General features: G+C 30.5%; 2 protein-coding genes across 4 annotated transcripts in view; one reads left to right on the forward strand and one right to left on the reverse strand.

The window, feature by feature from the left end:
* The window catches only part of Tbce (Tubulin-binding cofactor E), a 109374-nt gene that overhangs the window by 30171 nt on the left and 59180 nt on the right, over positions 1 to 20023 (reverse strand). Inside the window, exon 1 of one of the 3 annotated variants that reach the window (XM_075355245.1) lies at positions 10861 to 10993. The exons of the other annotated variants lie outside the window; for them this stretch is intronic. Coding sequence (XP_075211360.1) covers positions 10861 to 10870 — 10 coding nt within the window. The 5' untranslated portion in view covers positions 10871 to 10993. Of the gene's footprint in view, positions 1 to 10860; positions 10994 to 20023 lie in introns of those variants that run through there. 3 annotated transcript variants of the gene reach the window in all.
* Positions 10904 to 20023, forward strand: part of Gk1 (Glycerol kinase 1) — a 50711-nt gene continuing 41591 nt past the window's right edge. The window contains exon 1 of the mRNA XM_075355248.1: positions 10904 to 11043. The gene's annotated coding sequence lies outside the window, so the exon portion shown is untranslated. The remainder of the gene's footprint in view (positions 11044 to 20023) is intronic.

Raw genomic sequence — 20023 nt, forward strand, 5'->3', positions numbered from 1 at the left:
AATTTTGAAGTGGTAAAGTCGCTCTGAATAAGCAGCTGTTGGAATAATAAGCTGTTGCTTGTTGGTTGTAATAATAACAACTGTAAACTTACATCATTTTAAAAATATTATATTGATGACGGCAGAAATATTCTCATTACAAGAGATTTTTATAAATATGATTTACTTCATATTTATAAGAAAGTTCTTTGTATGTAATGAGAAAAGTTTTATTCGTGACACTCAATGTTTTCTTTCATAAAGCATATTCAATGTACTAAGAGTATATTTTGACAGTGAATATCATAAAACCACTACTGCAAATGATATTTAAATTTGTGGGCAGTATAAAATCTTAATGGAATTCACTATACAGTACGATTACAAACAAAATAAACACTTTTGATGGTTTGTAAAAAATTATTTTTCAAACATTGAGATTGTTACATGGATTCACAGAAAATTTATCCAAGTCTAAATCTATAAATGTTCTATATGTACACTGAATCACTGTAAGTTTAATTCATCATATGAAATCTTATTCAGCTCCATACTAGCAAGTGTCTGTGAAAGGTTGTTATAAATTATCTACATCAACAGGAAACGGAGGAACAAAAACTCTTTTCTAAAAGAGTAGGTAGGGTCTTATATAAAAACTACAAAAAGTGATCACAAGGTGTTAAGCCTACACACTTCTTGATGGCCACCAGCAATGTCATGTTTTTGTAAATTGCACTGCCTATACAACGTCTTAGAAGTGTTCAACCAGATCTAACTGGACCTCTAATTAAGGCATTAGCCATTCACTTAACATATAAAGATAAACCTCTCCTGTTACTATGTATCAATGAAAAAAGAACTAGCCATATGCTTTTTCACTGGAGATAGCATAAAACACATTCACTTTACACGAAAGGTGAATTTGCTTCAGTTTTTCTAGTGTTTTCTGTTCCCCAAATTTATATATTGCATCTATCGATCTTTCCACTGATATGAAACATATACTTGCCACCAAAGATTAGGCAATGAAAGAAGCCATCTTCTTAATCAACATGTTCCTGCACCTCTACACAGAAACTTTACGTAAAACTTTATTGTTGTCACTCAAATTTTGCTTAAACTGTAATTTATAAGGCATCATTTTCAATTGTTTCCAAAAAATTTTTCATACAGTTGGTTGTTGAATTGCAATTCTAATCTCGCTAATCTATTATCAACCACACCTGATGTAAACAGTTACCTAAACTATGTCTGTATATGATGTGAACACGATTCTTTTGACACAAGAGATCTTCCACAACTTTTCTTTTTACACAGATGAAAATTAAACTAAAAAGTTATTGAAAGAAAAAATCCGTCAAATATAAGTTATAGTTTGATTGGCATACAGCATTATCTAAAATGAAAAACTGCATTAAAAAATGCAGTTTTTCAATGTGTATAAGTAACATACTAAACATCAAAATTTGTTTTTGTTATTATTCAGAAGTTAAATGTACACACACACACTTTGCATTATTTTCAGGAAACAAATTATACCACATATCATAGATTTATTTTAAAAAAACAAACAACATATTTACCCACCAAATAGTACATGAATTTTAAACATGTATAAACATGAACCAGGCACAATGTTAGTTGACTTATAATGCTAAGAGAAAATACAGAGTATATTTTAAATTGAATAAAGAAAAATTACCTTTACAATTAATTAAAAAAATAAAAAAACACAAAAAAGTAAACAGAATTAAATTGAACAATTAAGAACAATATATGTTTCATTAAATCTACTAAAATGAGTACAAAATAATTGGTTATTAACAGATCTTCTTCTTCTTTCTTTTCCTGTTTAGCCTCCGGTAACTACCGTTCGGATAATACTTCAGAGGATGAATGAGGATGATATGTATGAGTGTAAATGAAGTGTAGTCTTGCACATTCTCAGTTCGACCATTCCTGAGATGTGTGGTTAATTGAAACACAACCACTAAAGAACACCGGTATCCACGATCTAGTATTCAAATCCGAGTAAAAATAACTGGCTTTACTAGGACTTGAACGCTGGAACTCTCGACTTCCAAATCAGCTGATTTGGGAAGACGCGTTCAAGATTAACAGATCTTGTTGTGGTCAGTACAAACTTAAAATAGGCCATGCTAAAACTGTTTAACGTCATGTAAGGGACCATTACTCTTATAAAATACAGCTATTAAATCAATAATTTACAACAAACAAATTACAACTACCTCATATCATAACAAAACTAAACAAATATAATCATTTTTCTAAAGCAGTGATTTCAACTTTTTTAGCTCCATGACCCCCAAAAAGTAAAAAAAAAATATATATAATATTTTGCAGCTCACCCAACCCCAACGAGATGAAACCTATTTAAAACTATTAACTAACTATGGGTATGAATATGCACGTATGAAGAGTACAAAATGAGCAATTTACAGGTTCCAATTGACGTGCTCCTTGTAATTTGATCTGCTTGCATATTTGCTATGAGAGTTGTTATGTTCGAACATACATAAGATATGTTTGATCACGTCATGCTCTCAGCAGTATAAAAGAGGCATAAGGGATTGCAGAACGTCAGTTTAGTTTTGAATACAAATCGTGCATCTGGTGCCTTTATTTAAGCTTTTATAAGCATAGTTTCATTGAAAATAAAAATAACTGAGGTTTTGATTTTTTTAGTGTGTGGTCAGTCAAATGATGTAACTGTTAATTTCCATTTAGATTCTTATAAAAATGGATAAATTTGTGAAAAAACAAAGTAACAGTAAACAACAAAGTAAACACCTACAACCAGTGAATTGATTGGTAAAAAGACAAGATTTTACAATGAAAATTATTTAAATTATGGTTTTAACTCACTAGATGGAAAGTCACAGTGCATTGATTTCTTTCAAGTCCTCTCCGATGAAAGAATGAAGCCATCAAAATTAATCAGACATTCGGATCATAAAAGCAAACCCTTGGAATTTTTCGAAAGAAAATTACATACTTTAAAAAATCAACAAGCTTCTATTTGTAAATCAAGTCATACTGAAAACAGTACACTTGAAGCATCTTATATAATAGCATTAAGAGTAGCTAAGATGTCTACATCCCATATAATTGCAGGAAAGCTCATATTGCCTGCTGCAATTGATGTGGTCAGTGTTTTAATAGGCATGGCAGAAACAAAAAAACTTGAAAAAAATTCTGCTTTTAACAACCCAGTATTAAGGAAAATTGATGATGTGGCTGCCGATGTTCGTGATCAGATAATTCAGCTTGTGAGTTCATGTGGCAAAGAAAATATGTTGTTTTGGAAATCAATACCTGGTCATGCAACAGGGTAATATTATTTGTGATGTTTTTTTATGAAGCTACTAGAAATTGTAACACAGATTGAACAAAATGTAACGCAGTACGTAGTGATGGTGCAAAGGTGATAACAGGAAATAATAGTTGATTTCTGAAAAAATTAAAAGATTGTCTTATACCAAAGGTGGAATGGACAATCATTCATAGACATGCTATTGCCACAAAAAATATGCAGGAAAATCTCAAATTCTTTGTAAAGCTGTAAAAATGGATTAAAAGTCAACTATTGTCGAATAGGCTGTTTGCTAAATTATGTGATGAAATGGGTGAAAAGAAAAAATCTCTTTTTTTCCATACAGAAGTGAGATGGTTATCATGAGGGAAAGTATTAACCTGGTTATTGAAATTGTGAGATGAATTAATCTCAATGTTTTTAAAAAAAAATGAGTATATGTTGCTGTTGGCTTACTTGGCTGATGTATTTTTACATTTAAACGACTTGAATGCGAATTTACAAGGATGTAATAAAATATTTTATTAATGACAAAGTTCATGCTTTCATTAAGAAGCTTCATATCTGGAATTATTTGCCTTCAAAGCAAAAGTTTGATATGTTTCCACTTACTTCTGATAATACTGAGAAAAATTTGGTTAAAGAAGATACTATTACCACAGTTTAGATAGCATGAAGGTGCATTTACATGAGCTAAACATTCAGTTGGTGGAGTATTTCCCAGAAGATAAAAATGATTTCTCAAGATATGAGTACTGAATCTATTTAGTGAAAACTTTGTTGCAGCTGCTAGGTTACTGGTTGAGATACAACCGGCTCAATGAAATGTCTGCCGATAAAATGTTACAACTATGGTTCATATCTGATTGAATATTTAGATATGTTTTGGCTTGGAAGTGAAAATGGAAATTTAGTCACAGAAGCATAGAAGATATTAATTCCTTTTGCCACATCTTACCTCTGTGAAAAGCATTTTTCATCTATGGCTGCATTAAAAACTAAATATAGGAATAATCTTTTATCACTTGAAAACAATTTGCTCTTGTGAGTTTCTAATGTAGATCCACGTATGGAAAAACTTTTAAATGAAAAACAAATGCAACCATCTTATTAAAATGTCTGTAGTAAGTGATTTTTTTCTCATAAAATGATTTCATTATTGTTTATGTGTAAAGTTGTAGGCTAATTTCATGATCCCCACATTGATAAGTACTGTTCTAGAGTATAACAGTTAATGGATTAAAATAAAATTACCACTCCCACAAAATTCATAACAAAAGATAAAATTTTGTTTCTATTCTAAAATTAGATTTTTTTTTTGAAATTATAATATCAATTTTAATTAAAATACATAGCTTCAGGCAAAAAAGACTTTTGCTAAAATAAATTATCATCATGGAAAGACAAATTAATAATTAAGGTTTCATTTTTTATTCCAACAATTTCCCAAATTATTTTGTATCTTTGTTTAATGATTTGTTATTCATAGATACACTTTTATTTTATCGTACGATTTTTTTTTTTTGCGGAATTTAAACAAGAATGAAATGAAATTTATTGATAAAAAGAAATGATTTAGGAAAATTACTAGTATCAATAATAGGTTATTTTAAGGATCTGATTTTAGAAAAATAGAAATTCTTCCCTTGCATGTATTTTTATCATATGGACTAATTTATTCATAAAATACAAGTAGCGCAGCTTTTACAACAATAAGTAACACTTATACAATACTGGAAATAAACTTACCTATAACTACAGCATTCAGAGATCAACATTACTTGAAAAATCAACATGGTATATCCAATTAAAAGATTTTAATAAGATTACCTGACAAATTAAAGTAGCAAAGAGATTATACGAATCCCTTTTATTTATTTACTTTTTTACTAACAATTTTTATTAAATCAAGAAGAAATAATTACAAAGAATAAAATTGTAAAAACATTACTATGTATCGAAAAAAAAATGAAGCCTTTTAATTTTAAAATAAAATATATTTTATTTTACTTATTAGTCTATGTAATTTTTATTTTATTTTTAAGTATTTTCATTCTAAATTTTATGACTGGTCACTTACAATTAAGGTTATGTATTTTGTAAAATAAGTATTATGACAGATTTATAATAAAAAACACGCTATTTTTATAGACTAGACTATGCTTCATTTCCTACTTTTGTGACTATTCTAGTCGCTGGACTAGAAAATGAAATCATACTTATTATTATTACTATTAACATTTTTGCTAAAAATATAAATTGTGGAAGTTGCTCTTCGAATTCATATATTTTAATGAATGTATAAGAAAACGTATTAAATTTTGCAGAATATATTTAATTTTAAAAGTAGATGAAATTCTACACTGCTGTCTTCGCACATATATTTGCACTATTGATATGTGAATGGAATAACTCTATCTACATGTCTAAATGTAAATTCAGCAACTCACAGGAAAATCATCAGGTTACAGTTTAATCAATAAACATAAATAGTTCAAAAAATTAAATGATGTACCACATTTTAATCCTACTATTGTGCATGTAGTTTTTTACAGACAGTCTTTTTTTCAAATGGTACAGTCTTATACTAAAAAATGATTAAAAAAGTTTCAACCATTATCATTTCTAATCTAACATTTTATTTTATCTTCACAGTTGTGATCAGAACCAGTATTATAATTAAAAAAATAACACTACAAGAAATTATTAATAATAATAAAATAATGTAGCACAGTAATAATTTTTATATATAAATATATAGTTAATAAATATTTTATTAGAATATAATTTATATAAAGATCTTTTACCTCTGATCTTTAATATATTATTATTACTTACATTGAGTATATATTCTGAAAGGTAAATTCTGAAGTTTTCTTGGGCGTTTAATACACTTCGATATGGACCATTCATTGGCCTGAACACGTCCAGATGGTAATCCAGTTCTTCCCATGTAATCGCCAGCATGTCGGATGTAATGGATGCTACTGCCGCAACAATCCATACGCGGTTGGATTTTCTCAGAATAAACAACATTTTTCATATGCACAAAAAGAAATCTAGTGGGGTAATTTCTGGGCTCTTTAGTGGCCATACGATTGGCCCTCCTTTTCCAATTCATCTATTTTGAAACCAAATATTCAATGCAGCATGGACACGGTGGCTGTAATGTAGGGCGGACTGCCATCTAGCTTAGAGAAAACTAATCCTTTTTTCCTCTTTAATATCTGTGGAAAGACGTCAAGTTTCATATCACAGAAAATATCCCCATTATTTGTACTTTCTACAAAAATGACCGTAATGTGGGGTCCACATTACGGTCATTTGTCACTAAACATTGACTTCAGGAGAGTCACCCTTATGTTTGATAATCTCATGCGGAGGCTCTGATCCTCAAATCCTGCAATAGTGTCGATTTACTGACCTCTTTGTAATTTGTAATTTCGGCTCATTTGAAAACATGAGGGCAACCAGGTAAATGTTTTATAGATGTTGTTACGCATTAAAGCTGCAAATTCCAATCTTTTTACTTTGTCATGGGGTTTGATTTCAAGTAAAAGTTGTATCTTATACCCTTTGTACACGATAGATTTTGATATTCCTAACTCTTTAACTGCACCTTGCTAACGACTTTTTCTGGCTACGCGTACAAGATGCTCGGATCCGTTCCGCATTCTGTTCAGATACGGACGGCCTGTGTGGTGACTTCCCATTTTAAGACACCACCTATTCCCTTAAACCGACTAAACCGTTGGAGTATTGCTTTATTCGTAGGCTTGTCATCAATTACGCTGAATTGTGAAAACCGATCTTGTTTCGATAAACCAAATCACGCACTGGGCTTATTATTGAACTGATTAACGACTACTGTGCTAATACAATTTAATATTAAGTGAAATACGAGTATAAAGATTCCAGTACTGGATAGCAGAATTTGCATATTTCCATAATAAATTTCAAAAATTAAAAAAAAAAAATAATAATTTCGACAAATTAACAAAATTGTAAATAAATATATTTTAATATAATTATAGAATTTAAAACTGAAGATGCGAAAATCGATTCTTGAATTATTATGGTAAGTTTACTTTAATTTATCTATTTACTTTGTTTTGGTGGTTTATATTTTATTCATATACAAGAGATTATCGCTAAAGTAAAGATAGTCTCATTGTAAAAAAATTCATTCTAAAAACCTTAAAAATATTTTAATATTTCTCTTAAACTATATATCTTATCTTATATTACCTCTCTATATAATCGCCACATGAATTAAAACATTTATCGTAGCGGTACACCAGCTTCAATATACCCTCGTCGTTTTCTTCTGCCGCCAGTCTATTTTGCCACTGATTAACAGAATTTTAAGTTCCCTTTTTCATAAATATTACACACCAGTTTGTATAATCTATCAATCGCCTAATCACCTGCACTGCGCAGTAATTCTACAGGTATTCCGTCTATTCCAGGAGCCTTTCTGCCATTTAAATCTTTTAATGCTCTCTTAAATTCAGATCTCACTATTGTTTATCCCATTTTATCCTCTTCAACGTCCATTTTCTAATTAATTTCCTCCGTTTAACTCTTCAATATATTCCACCCACCTATCGACTTTACATTTCGTATTATAAATCGGTGTACCATCTTTGTTTAACACATTATTGGATTTTAATTTATGTACCCCAAAATTTTCCTTAATTCTCCTGTATGCTCCGTCTACTTTACCAATGTTCATTTCTCTTTCCACTTCTGAACACTTTCTTTAATCCACTCTTCTTTCGCTAGTTTGCACTTCCTGTTTATAGTATTATTTCTTAATTGTCGATAGTTCCTTTTACTTTCTTCATCAGTAGCATTCTTATATTTTTTACGTTCATCCACCAGCTGCAATATATCGTCTGAGACCCAAGGTTTTCTACCAGTTCTCTTTGTTCCGCCTAAGTTCGCTTCTTCTGATTTAAGAGTTTCCTTTTTAACATTTCTTCTATATTTTCTACCTTATCTTTTTTACTCAGACCGGAAAAGGTAACCATGTCTTCATCTATGTTCTATGACTGCGAATATTGGGAAAAACGCCAGTTTGAAAAAAATTTTTTATAAGTAACTTGAAGAAATATTTAGCAATTTTAAAGTCTTAACGGTTATTTACGGGCATTAGTATATACGTAATTTTTTTTTTAATATTGCGATGCTATTCTGACGCAAGGTTTTATTACGGTTTCTCTTGATCCACCCAGACAACAGTTAATTTTTTAATGTAGGAAAAGTGTACCCGCTCGTTCCCGACTCAATTTATATAATGAATTACTATGTACCGATGCGAATAAAATATTTATTTACTCAACGTGGAAACGAGATGCGCTGAGTACAATAAAAATTTCATGCAAACAGGAACAGCTGAGTATGGACATTTACATTCGGGGATTTCAAAAACAAAAATAACTCAAACCAAATTTAAAAAAAATCTCTGCAGGGAAAATATAAACAGTGGCGTATGATTAAAAAGATAATAGGTAACGAAACTAGCAGAAAAACGAAGTGAGTGGTTCTTCAAGGAGATTTACTGAATGAAAAGGGGGCAAAATAAATTTAGACACCTTGTTTAATTAAAGACTGTAATAAAACTATAACATTTGAAATACGATTTACTGAAATGCTCGATAAAGTGCTTATAGGAAAAAATGAAAAACATCATAATTTACTCACTCAATCGGTTTTCAGAAACTACCAAAATAAAAAAATAAAAATAATAATAATTAAACAGAATGTGTTTATACATATACAGTTACAGAAAAGAAGAATGGATTATTATTAAGATTCTAGCACCGGATGATGACTAATTTAAAGTTTATAAAACTAATAGTCGCCCGTTGGATTTTAAACGGCCCAGTATTGTAAGATTTTGATCAGTAGTTCAAAGTCCAAAATCTTAATTATCGACCGACTCCGGTCAGTTGATTTCTAAAAATACTCGATCCTAAATTAAAACATTATCGACAGTTTTTGTTAAAAATATTCTACTATTCAAATTTGTAAAAAAAAAACTTGCATCTCCATTACAAACGTCAATATTGTGTATAGTAATTGCTATTAAATAATTTTCGATGCAATAGATTCTCAAGTTAATAATGGTGGAATTAAAGGCGGTGTAATATTTAAAATTATTCTGTTATTTTTTTGTAGCAATTAATAATATTTTATCACCTCAGACCTAGCTGGTGGCCGATAGTATTATATATCACGATAACAGTTACCGACATATTTACTTTAAAACCCTTCCTTCTTATTCGGCTAATAACAAAGATCCAGAGTCTGTTCTAATAGTAGTAATATAAAAATTAAAATTAAGAGTTAGAAATTGTAATGTGAGACTATGATTAAAGTCGTTAAGGCGAATTGTGCGCCTATCATTACATATTAATAAAAAATGTCTTTCGACACATTATTTAATTAAGACAAAAAACCTTGGCTGACGGATCGATCATTATCCAATAATGTATACTTAAAAAAAAAAGAACTAACTCCGCATCCTAACACATAAATTTGGCAAAGCACGCCTCACCGATGCTGCCAAGGATTTTAGTGACAATCGACTTAGAATTTGGTGAAATTCTAAACAATTTACAGGTTAACATACTTATTATAGAAAATAAATATTTTCACGCTTTGTATAATATATGTAATTGTAACAAATAGAAAAGATCTAGGGTATGCGGGAAGAATCAAGATGCAGCAATAAAAACCCACCAGGTTGGTCTAATGGTGAACGCGTCTTCCCAAATCAGATGATTTAGAAGTCGAAAGTTCCAGCGTTCAAGTCCTAGTAAAATCAGTTATTTATACACGGATTTGAATACTAGATCGTGGATACCGGTGTTCTTTGGTGGTTGGGTTTCAATTAACCACACATCTCAGGAACGGTCGAACTGAGACTGTACAAGACTAGACTTCATTTACACTCATACATATCATCCTCTGAAGTATTATCTGAACGGTAATTATCGGAGGCTAAACAGGAAAAAGAAAGGAAAAGAAAAGATACAGCAATAAAAATTCATAAAATAAAAATTAATTCATTTATAAAATATCAAAACTTAATCGAAAGATAACAAAATATACATTAGCAATGAGGAAAAGAAGTTAAAAAAAGTTACGTAGGTAGTGTTATTTTAAAAGTGGCTTGACTGCCGATGCAAAATGATCCAAATGTAAAAAAAACAACCGCAAAAAAATTTGAAACATAGGACACTGTTAACATTAAATATATTTTAAAGGTATCTTTGAGTAAAAAAAATATTAAAAGAATAATATCGGTATTAAATAATCCCCACAGTAATAGTTCATAAAATCATGTCGACGTGTAAAAATGTCTGCTAATATCCCTCCTCCCAATGCGAGAGAAGCTCATTTCTCCCTTCCTTTTTTTTAACCGACTGATCTACTATTACTACAAGCAACATGAAGTTCTTTCTATATCCCCACTCACTCTTTTTCTTAATTCAAACATACACACGCATACACACACACACACACACACATGCACTTACCGACTCGCATTAGCGTTTTGAGTTAATTCAGTATCAATAGTGCAGCGACCGAAGAAACAAGGACGGCAAACAGCAGAGAATCTGACAAATTTTTACGTAGCTTATCATTTTTATAAATACACATCTTTAATTTGCTTTAATTTTTAATTTTAACAAATATCAAAATAATAATCATCATCATTGGTATGTAACAGATATCATAATTTATTTTCATACATATATTTATTCAACAGATTAGATATTATTATTCAATATTTTAACTAAAAAATAAATATTATTATATAATTTAACATTATTTAAAAAAAATTACACAATGCAAAAACGTATATACTGTTATATGCTACACAATTATTAAAAACCAATACATTTTATTTGTGTTAAATAATTTTACTGATTTAATTTAACGAAAACTGAAAATATAAAATCGAATACGCCTAACTTTTCACTTTTACTCTTAAAACAAACATCAATACATTTGATTAATTCTGGGAACTAATTTATCTAGAATAAATAAATGAATTACAAAAAAAAAATTAAGAATCAAAGTACAAGCAAGACAGATAAATAAATAAATAAAAATGTAACGCTCTGAATACGTTCGTAATAAAATAATGTTTGGAAAATTAATTATTAAAGATCGCCTTTTAATGTTTATAGTTTTAACTATAAATTTAATAATTTTAAATATTTTAATACAATCAAATTTAAAATTAAATCGCAAATTTATTTCCCAAAAAATAAATTAACTGCAAGCGTCAAAATTTCCGACTAATATTATAACCAATATTACATTTTTACATTTTTCTTAATCATTAATACGAGTAATTTGAATAATTAATGTGGTAACATGACTCCGCACATTTCTGACATGAATATAACGAATCTTTTTTCTTCGTAAGAAATGTTTTATGCCGTAATCATTTCCTTTAACAACAATTTATCATTTTTTAGTCGGTATTTTATACTGTTAATTTAAATTACTTTGAGAACCATTTCTTTTTAATAGTAATTTATTATTTGTAGATAAACGATCTGGTAAAAGAAAAAAATATTAAATTAATATACAAAACGCATTAATAATGAGTTAATTTTTATCTTCCATTTTTAAAAAAATAAATTTTTACAAAAACATTTTGTTGAAAACTAAAATAATGAAATTATTTCATTTTTACTAACAGAAGTACGACTATGAATAACATGAATGACTGAGAAATTATGTTCATAATAAATTTAAGGATATAACAACATATAATACGATTACAGCCATTAAAAAAATAAACGTCCTCCGAGCTAATTTTTCAAAATTCATTCAATTAATGTCCGATTACACTGTTAAACATTTTTGTCTCACGAGTAACAAGAAGTGTAGTTAAACAGTTTTTTTTTGTTTTTTAATTGTTTTAAATATATTAAAACATTTTATCGTCCATTGTCAAGTAAAACCTCCTAGAGCATTGTAAATATGATGGAACCAAATGAGCTAACTCAACGGGTAGCGTTGCTACTGTTGTGCAGGTCCAGACGTGTATAGACATGTAAAAACGTGATCTAGAGTAGCACACATTCATCAGAACGATGCCAGTTGTGAGATAGTAGTGAACAGTAAATAGGTCATTGTGAGTGCTTTGTGTGTCTGAGTTATTTGTGCATTACATATTTACAACTCTATTTCTTTCAATTAGTCGTTAGTTAAAAAATGCCTAGAGTTTGTTTAAATAATCCTAACAATTTTTTTTTATGTTATGTGGTAAACTGTCGCTCAAGACCCAAAGGCGAAACCTTAATCCATTAGTAAAAAAAAGAGTGTTATGAACTTTATTTTGGGTGTAAAGTCGGGGAACAAACAAGGTCCTGGGTCTCACACATCTGTTGTTATCGTTTTTTAGGCTTTTTATTGCATGGAAAAATGGCACACGCCACATGCCATTTATTATCCGTATGATTTGGAGGGAACCCAAAGATCACTCTTCTGACTGTTATTTCTGCGTAACAAACATTAAAGGGTTTACCAGTACGTCAAAATCAAAACGTACAGTGGTGTACCTCCTAAATTGCAATCTGCAATGAGACCAGTTCCACACTACGAAGAATTGCCCGTACCGTAGCCTCTAGAACATGTGACATTAGGTGAAGAGAGCTCAGTCTGATGGAAGTAAGGAAGAAAAAGAAATAGATTCTGGTGATACAACTTTTGAACAATGCAGTTCATATATGAGCCCCATTTACTGACTCAAGAAAATCTTAACGATCTCATACGAGATTTAAAGTCATCCAAAATGGAGTCTGAAATGCTTGCTTCCCAGCTAAAAGGATGGAATCTTCTTCAATATAATACAAAGATATGTACTTATTGTAATCGTCATTATGAATTTAAAGACTATTTTTCTGAAGAGAATGGCTTAGTGTTTTGTAATGACATTTTTCTCAGACACTAACAGAATAGCGCCTGTTCATTGATTATTTAAAGTTAGTTTAAAAGCTATGCTTCAGCATAATGGCAATAAATTCCTATCAGTACCTGTGCTCACTCTGCTAGTATGAAAGAAACATATGAAAACTTGAAATTTTTATTGAAAAGCTTCACAATATGCAGTGTATGAATGGAACATTTGTGCTGATTTGAAGGTAATTGCATTTATTCTTGGTCTGCGGCTTGGTTACACAAAGTACTGTTGCTTTTTGTGTGAATGGGATAGTAGGGACAGAAACAAAACATTTCATTAGGAAAGACTAAATGCGAATCACTCATTCCTAAATAGAAAAATGTGAAACATGATCCATTGTATAATTCTACAAACGTGTATCTACTTCCGTTACACATCAAATTAGGATTAATGAATTTCGTCAAGGCCATGGAAAATACTACTGGTTTCATGTACTAGAAAACAGAAGTTTCCTAAAATTAGTGATGCAAAAATTAATGAAGGAATATTTGTGAATCCAAAAATACGATCACTAACGCACGATGAAAAGGTTGAGGAACTATTGAATCGACTGGAGAAAGCTTGGCAAGCATTCAAAAATTTTACTCAGAGTTTTTTGGGTAATCGAAAGGCGGAAAATTTCCGTGTTATTGTCAACGATCTTATAACATCTTATAAAAATTTGGGTTGTAATATGTCCTTAAAAGTACACTTCCTGCACTCGCACCTAGATTTCTTCCCGGAAAATCTTGGCGCAGTGAGCGATGAGCACGGGGAACACTTTCATCAGGAGATTTCAACTATGGAAAAGAGATATCAAGGCAAATGGAATCCTAATATGCTGGCCGATTATTGTTGGACCATCAAGAGGGATGCTCCACAAGCGAAATATAGCAGAAAATCATAATTTCTTACTTTCTAGGCGAGTCAAATGTTTGAATATTGTGTACTTAAGAATGTAGAAAGTATTAAAATTTTTGAAATTATAATTTCCTGTCCCTCGGAAACCTTGCGTGATAGGGAAAAATCGCTATTCTATTTGAAATAAGGAGAAAAAGTACTACAAAAATTACATGTTTTTCTTCTTCAGACAAAAAAAAATAATTTTTTGTTCCCAGTGTTATTGGACCTCTATGTTACAAATTTTCAAACAATTTATGCAACTAATTTGAAACTTATTTATTTAATATCATCAAGCCGGTCAAATAAAAGTAAAGAATTCTCAAAGGTTTACATTATTTAATCGAGATATAAATAACCGGATACCTTGTTTGTAAAATGACATATATAACTTTGCTACCAGGATAAACTGTTAATTAAAATTTAATAATGGCGGGCGGTCGGGAGGGGAAGGGAAACGTAACTGAAAAACTTATTGTTGTAAATTTAACCTAATTTGCTGATGTTTTACATGAAAGACATATGTGCGACCGTTGCACCACCTACACGCATTACTAACAAAATATACGCATAAAAAACAATAATGTATATAAAATATTTATGTGCCAACTGTGGGCGATTAATCAACTTACTGAAGAAAGGATAAAAAATATTTAAAAATTTGTTATTTCAACATAATGAAATGAATTTAACCGATTGTCCCTTCCGCACGTCAATTCCAGTAACATGCGGTAGCTTATGCGCAGTGAAATTAACAAAGAATTCAACTCGTAAGATCAAAAGGTAACAATAAATTTAAAGCGGGTGATGAACATTAGAATTCATATCTGTATTTCGCATCCTTATATATTTTAGTATAGTAATTCCAAATATATGTTGAGTGTAATGTAACGTTTAATAGCAAACATTTTCTGTTAAAAAAGTTTGTGTTAATTCTATAGGATTATATCAAGCGGTAATTAAATATATTATGTTCTTATCGATAAAAAACGCCTAGAACGTTCAAGGTCAACAGTAATCTACAAGGTCGGTTACACTAAGTTTAAGTTGTGATGGGGATTAAAGAACCCCAAAACTTGAACAAAATAGAAGGCAAAGAAACAGATGATGAAGGGTTGAGGTTCTTTTTTTATACTCGTCCGGCGCGTATTTGAGACGACTGAGTTCTACTAACTTTACTGGGGTTAGTTATGAGTCGGCATGTAAGTAAATTTGTTTAAAAACAGACATTCCCGAATTAAAATTACATTCCCGAAGATTATTTAACTACCTGTAAAACTGAGGAGAAATTAATATCATAAAAATTACAATGATCTAAAACAACACCCGTTAAAAATTCAAACACAGTAAAACAAAACTTCACACTTATGAAGGAAAAATATTTCTAATATTTTCACCAAAATAAGTAATCCTTTTGTTTAACAATAATTCCCAGCCGTAAATCAATAAAAAAGATGAAAATTAATCTTTTTTATTATCTATTTTATATTTATTTATGTAATTAAATAATTAAAAATAATCTTCGATTAAATTTATTTAAAGGAACATCCATTATTATTTTGATATATTGTTTAATATATCAAAATAATAAATAATGACTTTTTTTTAATAAACACAATAAATAGGCGGGATACCAAAGAAAGCAGGCGCAGATAAATGTGAAGAATACAGAACAATTAGCTTAACTAGTTATGCATCAAAAATCTTTACTACAATTTTATATGAAAGAATTAAGAGGAGTCGAGGAAGTGTTAGAAGAAGACCAATTTGGTTTCAGGAAAAGTACAGGGACAAGGTAAGTAATTTTAGCGCTCACATTAATAGTACAAGGAAGATTAAATAAACACAAGCCTTGACATTTATAGATCTGGAAAAGGCGTTCGATAACGTAGACTGGAATAAAATGTTCAGCATTTAAAAAAGAAATTACGGTTCAAATACAGAGATAGAAGAACAATCGCTAACATTTACAGGAACCAAACTGTAACAATAATTGAAGAACATAAGAAAGAAGCCGTAATAAGAAAGTGAGTTCGACAAGGATGTTCCGTATTCCCGTTACTTTTGAATTTTACATAGAACTAGCAGTTAATGATGTTAAATAACAATTTAGATTCAGAGTAACAGTACAAAGTGAAAAGATAAAGATGCTACGATTTGCTGATGATATAGTATTTCTAGCTGAGAGTAAAAAAGATTTAGAAGAAATAATGAACGACACGGATGAAATTCTACGTAAGAACTACCGCATGAAAATAAACAAGAACAAAACGAAAGTAATGAAATGTAGTAGAAATAATGAAAATGGACCACTGAATGTGAAAATAGGAAGAGAAAAGATGACGGAGGTAGAAGAATTTTGTTATTTGTGAAGTAGAATTACTAAAGATGGACGAAGCAGAAGCGATATAAAATGCCGAATGGCACAGGCGAAACGAGCCTTCCGTCGGAAATATGATTTATTTACATCAAAAATTAATTTGAACGTCAGAAAAGCATTTTTGAAAGTACATGTTTCGAACGTAGCTTTATATATAAGTGAAACTTGGACGATCGGAATACCTGAGAAGAAAAGATTACAAGTTTTTCAAATGTGGTGCTACAGGAGAATGTTAAAAAGCAGATGGGTGGATAAAGTGACAAATGAAGAGGTGTTGCGGCAAATCGATGAAGAAAGAAGCATTTAGAAAAATACAGTTAAAAGAAGTGAGAGACTTATAGGCCACATATTACGGCATCCTGGAATAGTCGCTTTAATATTGGAAGGACAGGTAGAAGGAAAACATTGTGCAGGCAGGCAACGTATGGAATATGTAAAACAAATTGTTAGTAATGTACGGGGTATACTGAAATGAAACGACTAGTACTAAATACGAAATCTTGGAGAGCTGCATCAAACCAGTCAAATGACTGAAGACAAAAAAAAGAAAAAAGTAAAATAAGCGGGTACTGCATTATGACTAAAGTTATTAAGTATTTAAATTATTATATAGATCTACAATACGTGGAAGGATATTATGGCATAAAATACAAAAACAGTAAGTGTAAAAAAAACAAAAAACAAGGATAAACAGTCTAAAATATACTTAATAAACCGGTTTCCATCACTTATCAATAATTAAACACCAGATCTAGTTTCCCTGCGTAATGTAAACATTCAACAGCGGTCGATGGCCTTTTTCAGTTAATGCCGCTTATTACGATTTACTGAAAACACTATCTTTTCAGATTAATAGCAAGGTTTGTGAAGATATGTCGGTCAGCTTACAAAAAAAACCAGTTATGTTAAGTTTTACTGATAAGAACAAGTAATATCACATCACCTGTTTGCTTCCGTCTTTACTGTGGTAACTATGCGCATTTGTTTCTAGTCGTTTAATCATAAAGTTAATAAATAAGGTTTATTGTTCGTTTTATTATTTTAAAAAGATTCAAGAAACTAGCGATAAAGAAAAACATTCAAACACTCCTTTCTTTTTCCTGTCTAGCCTCCGATAATTACCGTTCAGATAATACTTCAGAGGATGATATGTATGAGTGTAAATGAAGTGTAGTCTTGTACAGTCTCAGTTCGACCGTTCCTGAGATGTGTGGTTAATTGAAACCCAACCACCAAAGAACACCGGCATCCACGATCTAGTATTCAAATCCGTGTAAAAATAACTGACTTTACTAGGACTTGAACCCTAGAACTCTCGACTTCCAAATCAGCTGCTTTGGGAAGACGCGTTCACCACCAGACCAACCCGGTGGTTATCCAAATACTCCTACAAAGTTTAGGGTTAACCTACCTAGGTTAACCCTAAACTACCTATATACCTATATAGTGCGACTATATACATATATAATCGCACGAATCGGGTGATGACTGCCTTCTGTAAAACGTTAAAGTGTTTTTAAAATACGACAGACCTCGAGAAGAATCTTATTACTTCCAAATTTAATGAAGCGAGTGTCAAACATGGTTACTTAGCTTCCTTAATAAGTGTTTGTGAAGTGCGGCAAGGAGAAGCACAAATCCTACTACTAGTACAAAATTGCAAAACCGTACATTTAAGTATATTGTAAGAGTCGTTAGAAATAATCTTACTGAAGAGATCCCGGTTTGTTTTTAAGTATTTTGTTCTTTTCATGGGATTATTAAAGACAAAAGCTGAATATATAAAAATCTCTTAAAAGCGTTGGAATGTCTCTTAAAGAAAAGAGACCTTCAAAAATGTATAATGAAACATTAGCTAATATCAAAATCCGTATAACATCATTTAAAGACAGAAGCAAGCAACCATTGCAGTATAAAGGATAGCAGAAAAATTTACTCGCCTCAAGAACCGAACGTTATCAAAACGTTTAAAATGTTCCAAAGTGAAAATAAAAATATTACGATGTCCTACGAATCATACAGAACAAGATTCAAAAAATATCAGTTTTGGGTACCTGCGATCTAATACAAGTGGGACATGTGACAAGTGGCTTGTCTTGGAGATATCAAGTCACTGGACCGCAAGAAACAACATACTGTTAAAAATTTAAAAAATAAGTTCGACAACTATTTATTTGTATAAATTAAAAGCTAACATCTTTTATACGCGTAAAAAATGGCAAGGATTAAGTCACACAAAGAATTTTCTGCAATAGTGATGGATTACCAAAAAAATATATCGTTGCCAAATATTACAAAAACAGTTAAGCGTTTATAGTTTTAATATACATGTATCGTCATCTGGAAACTCTATTTTATACATACCCTAAAACAGTCTCTAAGAAGAGGTCTAATGAGATAATTTCATTTTTATATAGTTTTGCGTACGACGTATTGAATGAAGATGTTAGAAATATTGACGTTTTTTGCGACTAAGAGGGAGGACAAAACAAAAGTTTTTATCTGGTGCATTTCAGAAACAGATCTGATTCGATAAATGTAACATATCCTTTAAGAGGACGCTCTTACTCGGGAGTGTGATAAAAACTTTGGTATCATAAATTTAAAAACAAAAATAGAAACGGTAGAAGATTGGTTTTAAATGCTTGAAAATTCTATCAACCCGATACCATTTACTGTTATAAATGTCGATGAACGCATAGTGTTGAAATCCATCATAAAAAAAAAGAAAATACCTTACAAAATACAGAAAATTAAAGAAATAATTTTTGATAAGCGATATTGTCAAATTATGATGCGTAGATCAACGTACAATGGCCCGTATACAAATTCAATTGTTTCTGAAGGCTTATCATGCATGCAGTATCCTGTCATACAAAGCTGTAAATATTTCTTTAAAAAACAAGTTAAAAAAACGTTTTACTGCAACTACGAGATAAGACTGCGAAGTTAATTTTTTGATTTTTTGTAAATGTATAAAAACTAAAGTTCCTTGTTTTTCCTCTGTATTCTTCAATTTTTTTAAAAATAAAATGATAACATCAGATTTTAATTTATTTTGTCGCCAGTACCGATGATTACTTCTCTTCATTATTTTATATGTAACAAAAAATAAAGCCTGATAACTTTTTTCTCCCATATCTAGGAGGGTGAACCAGCTAATGCATTGCACACCCTCAGAGATTGCCTTTGCCTCTAACCTACTGAGACCCCCGGGTCTCAGTAGGAAAAAGGAAATAAATACATTTTTGGGAGGGAATTATCTTATATCTAGGTAGGAATTACTATCGTTTTTAACTTATACCTAATCAAAAATTAGGCTAATATTGAAATTCTAAAATATCATCTACTTACACTAGCAGAATAATTAAAAAAAAAAGTACATCAGACCTGATTTTACCCTCAAATTAAGTTTTCTACTATGCTGTAAAAGTACGAACAGCTATCATGTTTTGAAGAA

Source organism: Lycorma delicatula, chromosome 2 (genome assembly GCF_047948215.1).
Source record: "Lycorma delicatula isolate Av1 chromosome 2, ASM4794821v1, whole genome shotgun sequence".
NCBI lineage: Eukaryota > Metazoa > Arthropoda > Insecta > Hemiptera > Fulgoridae > Lycorma > Lycorma delicatula.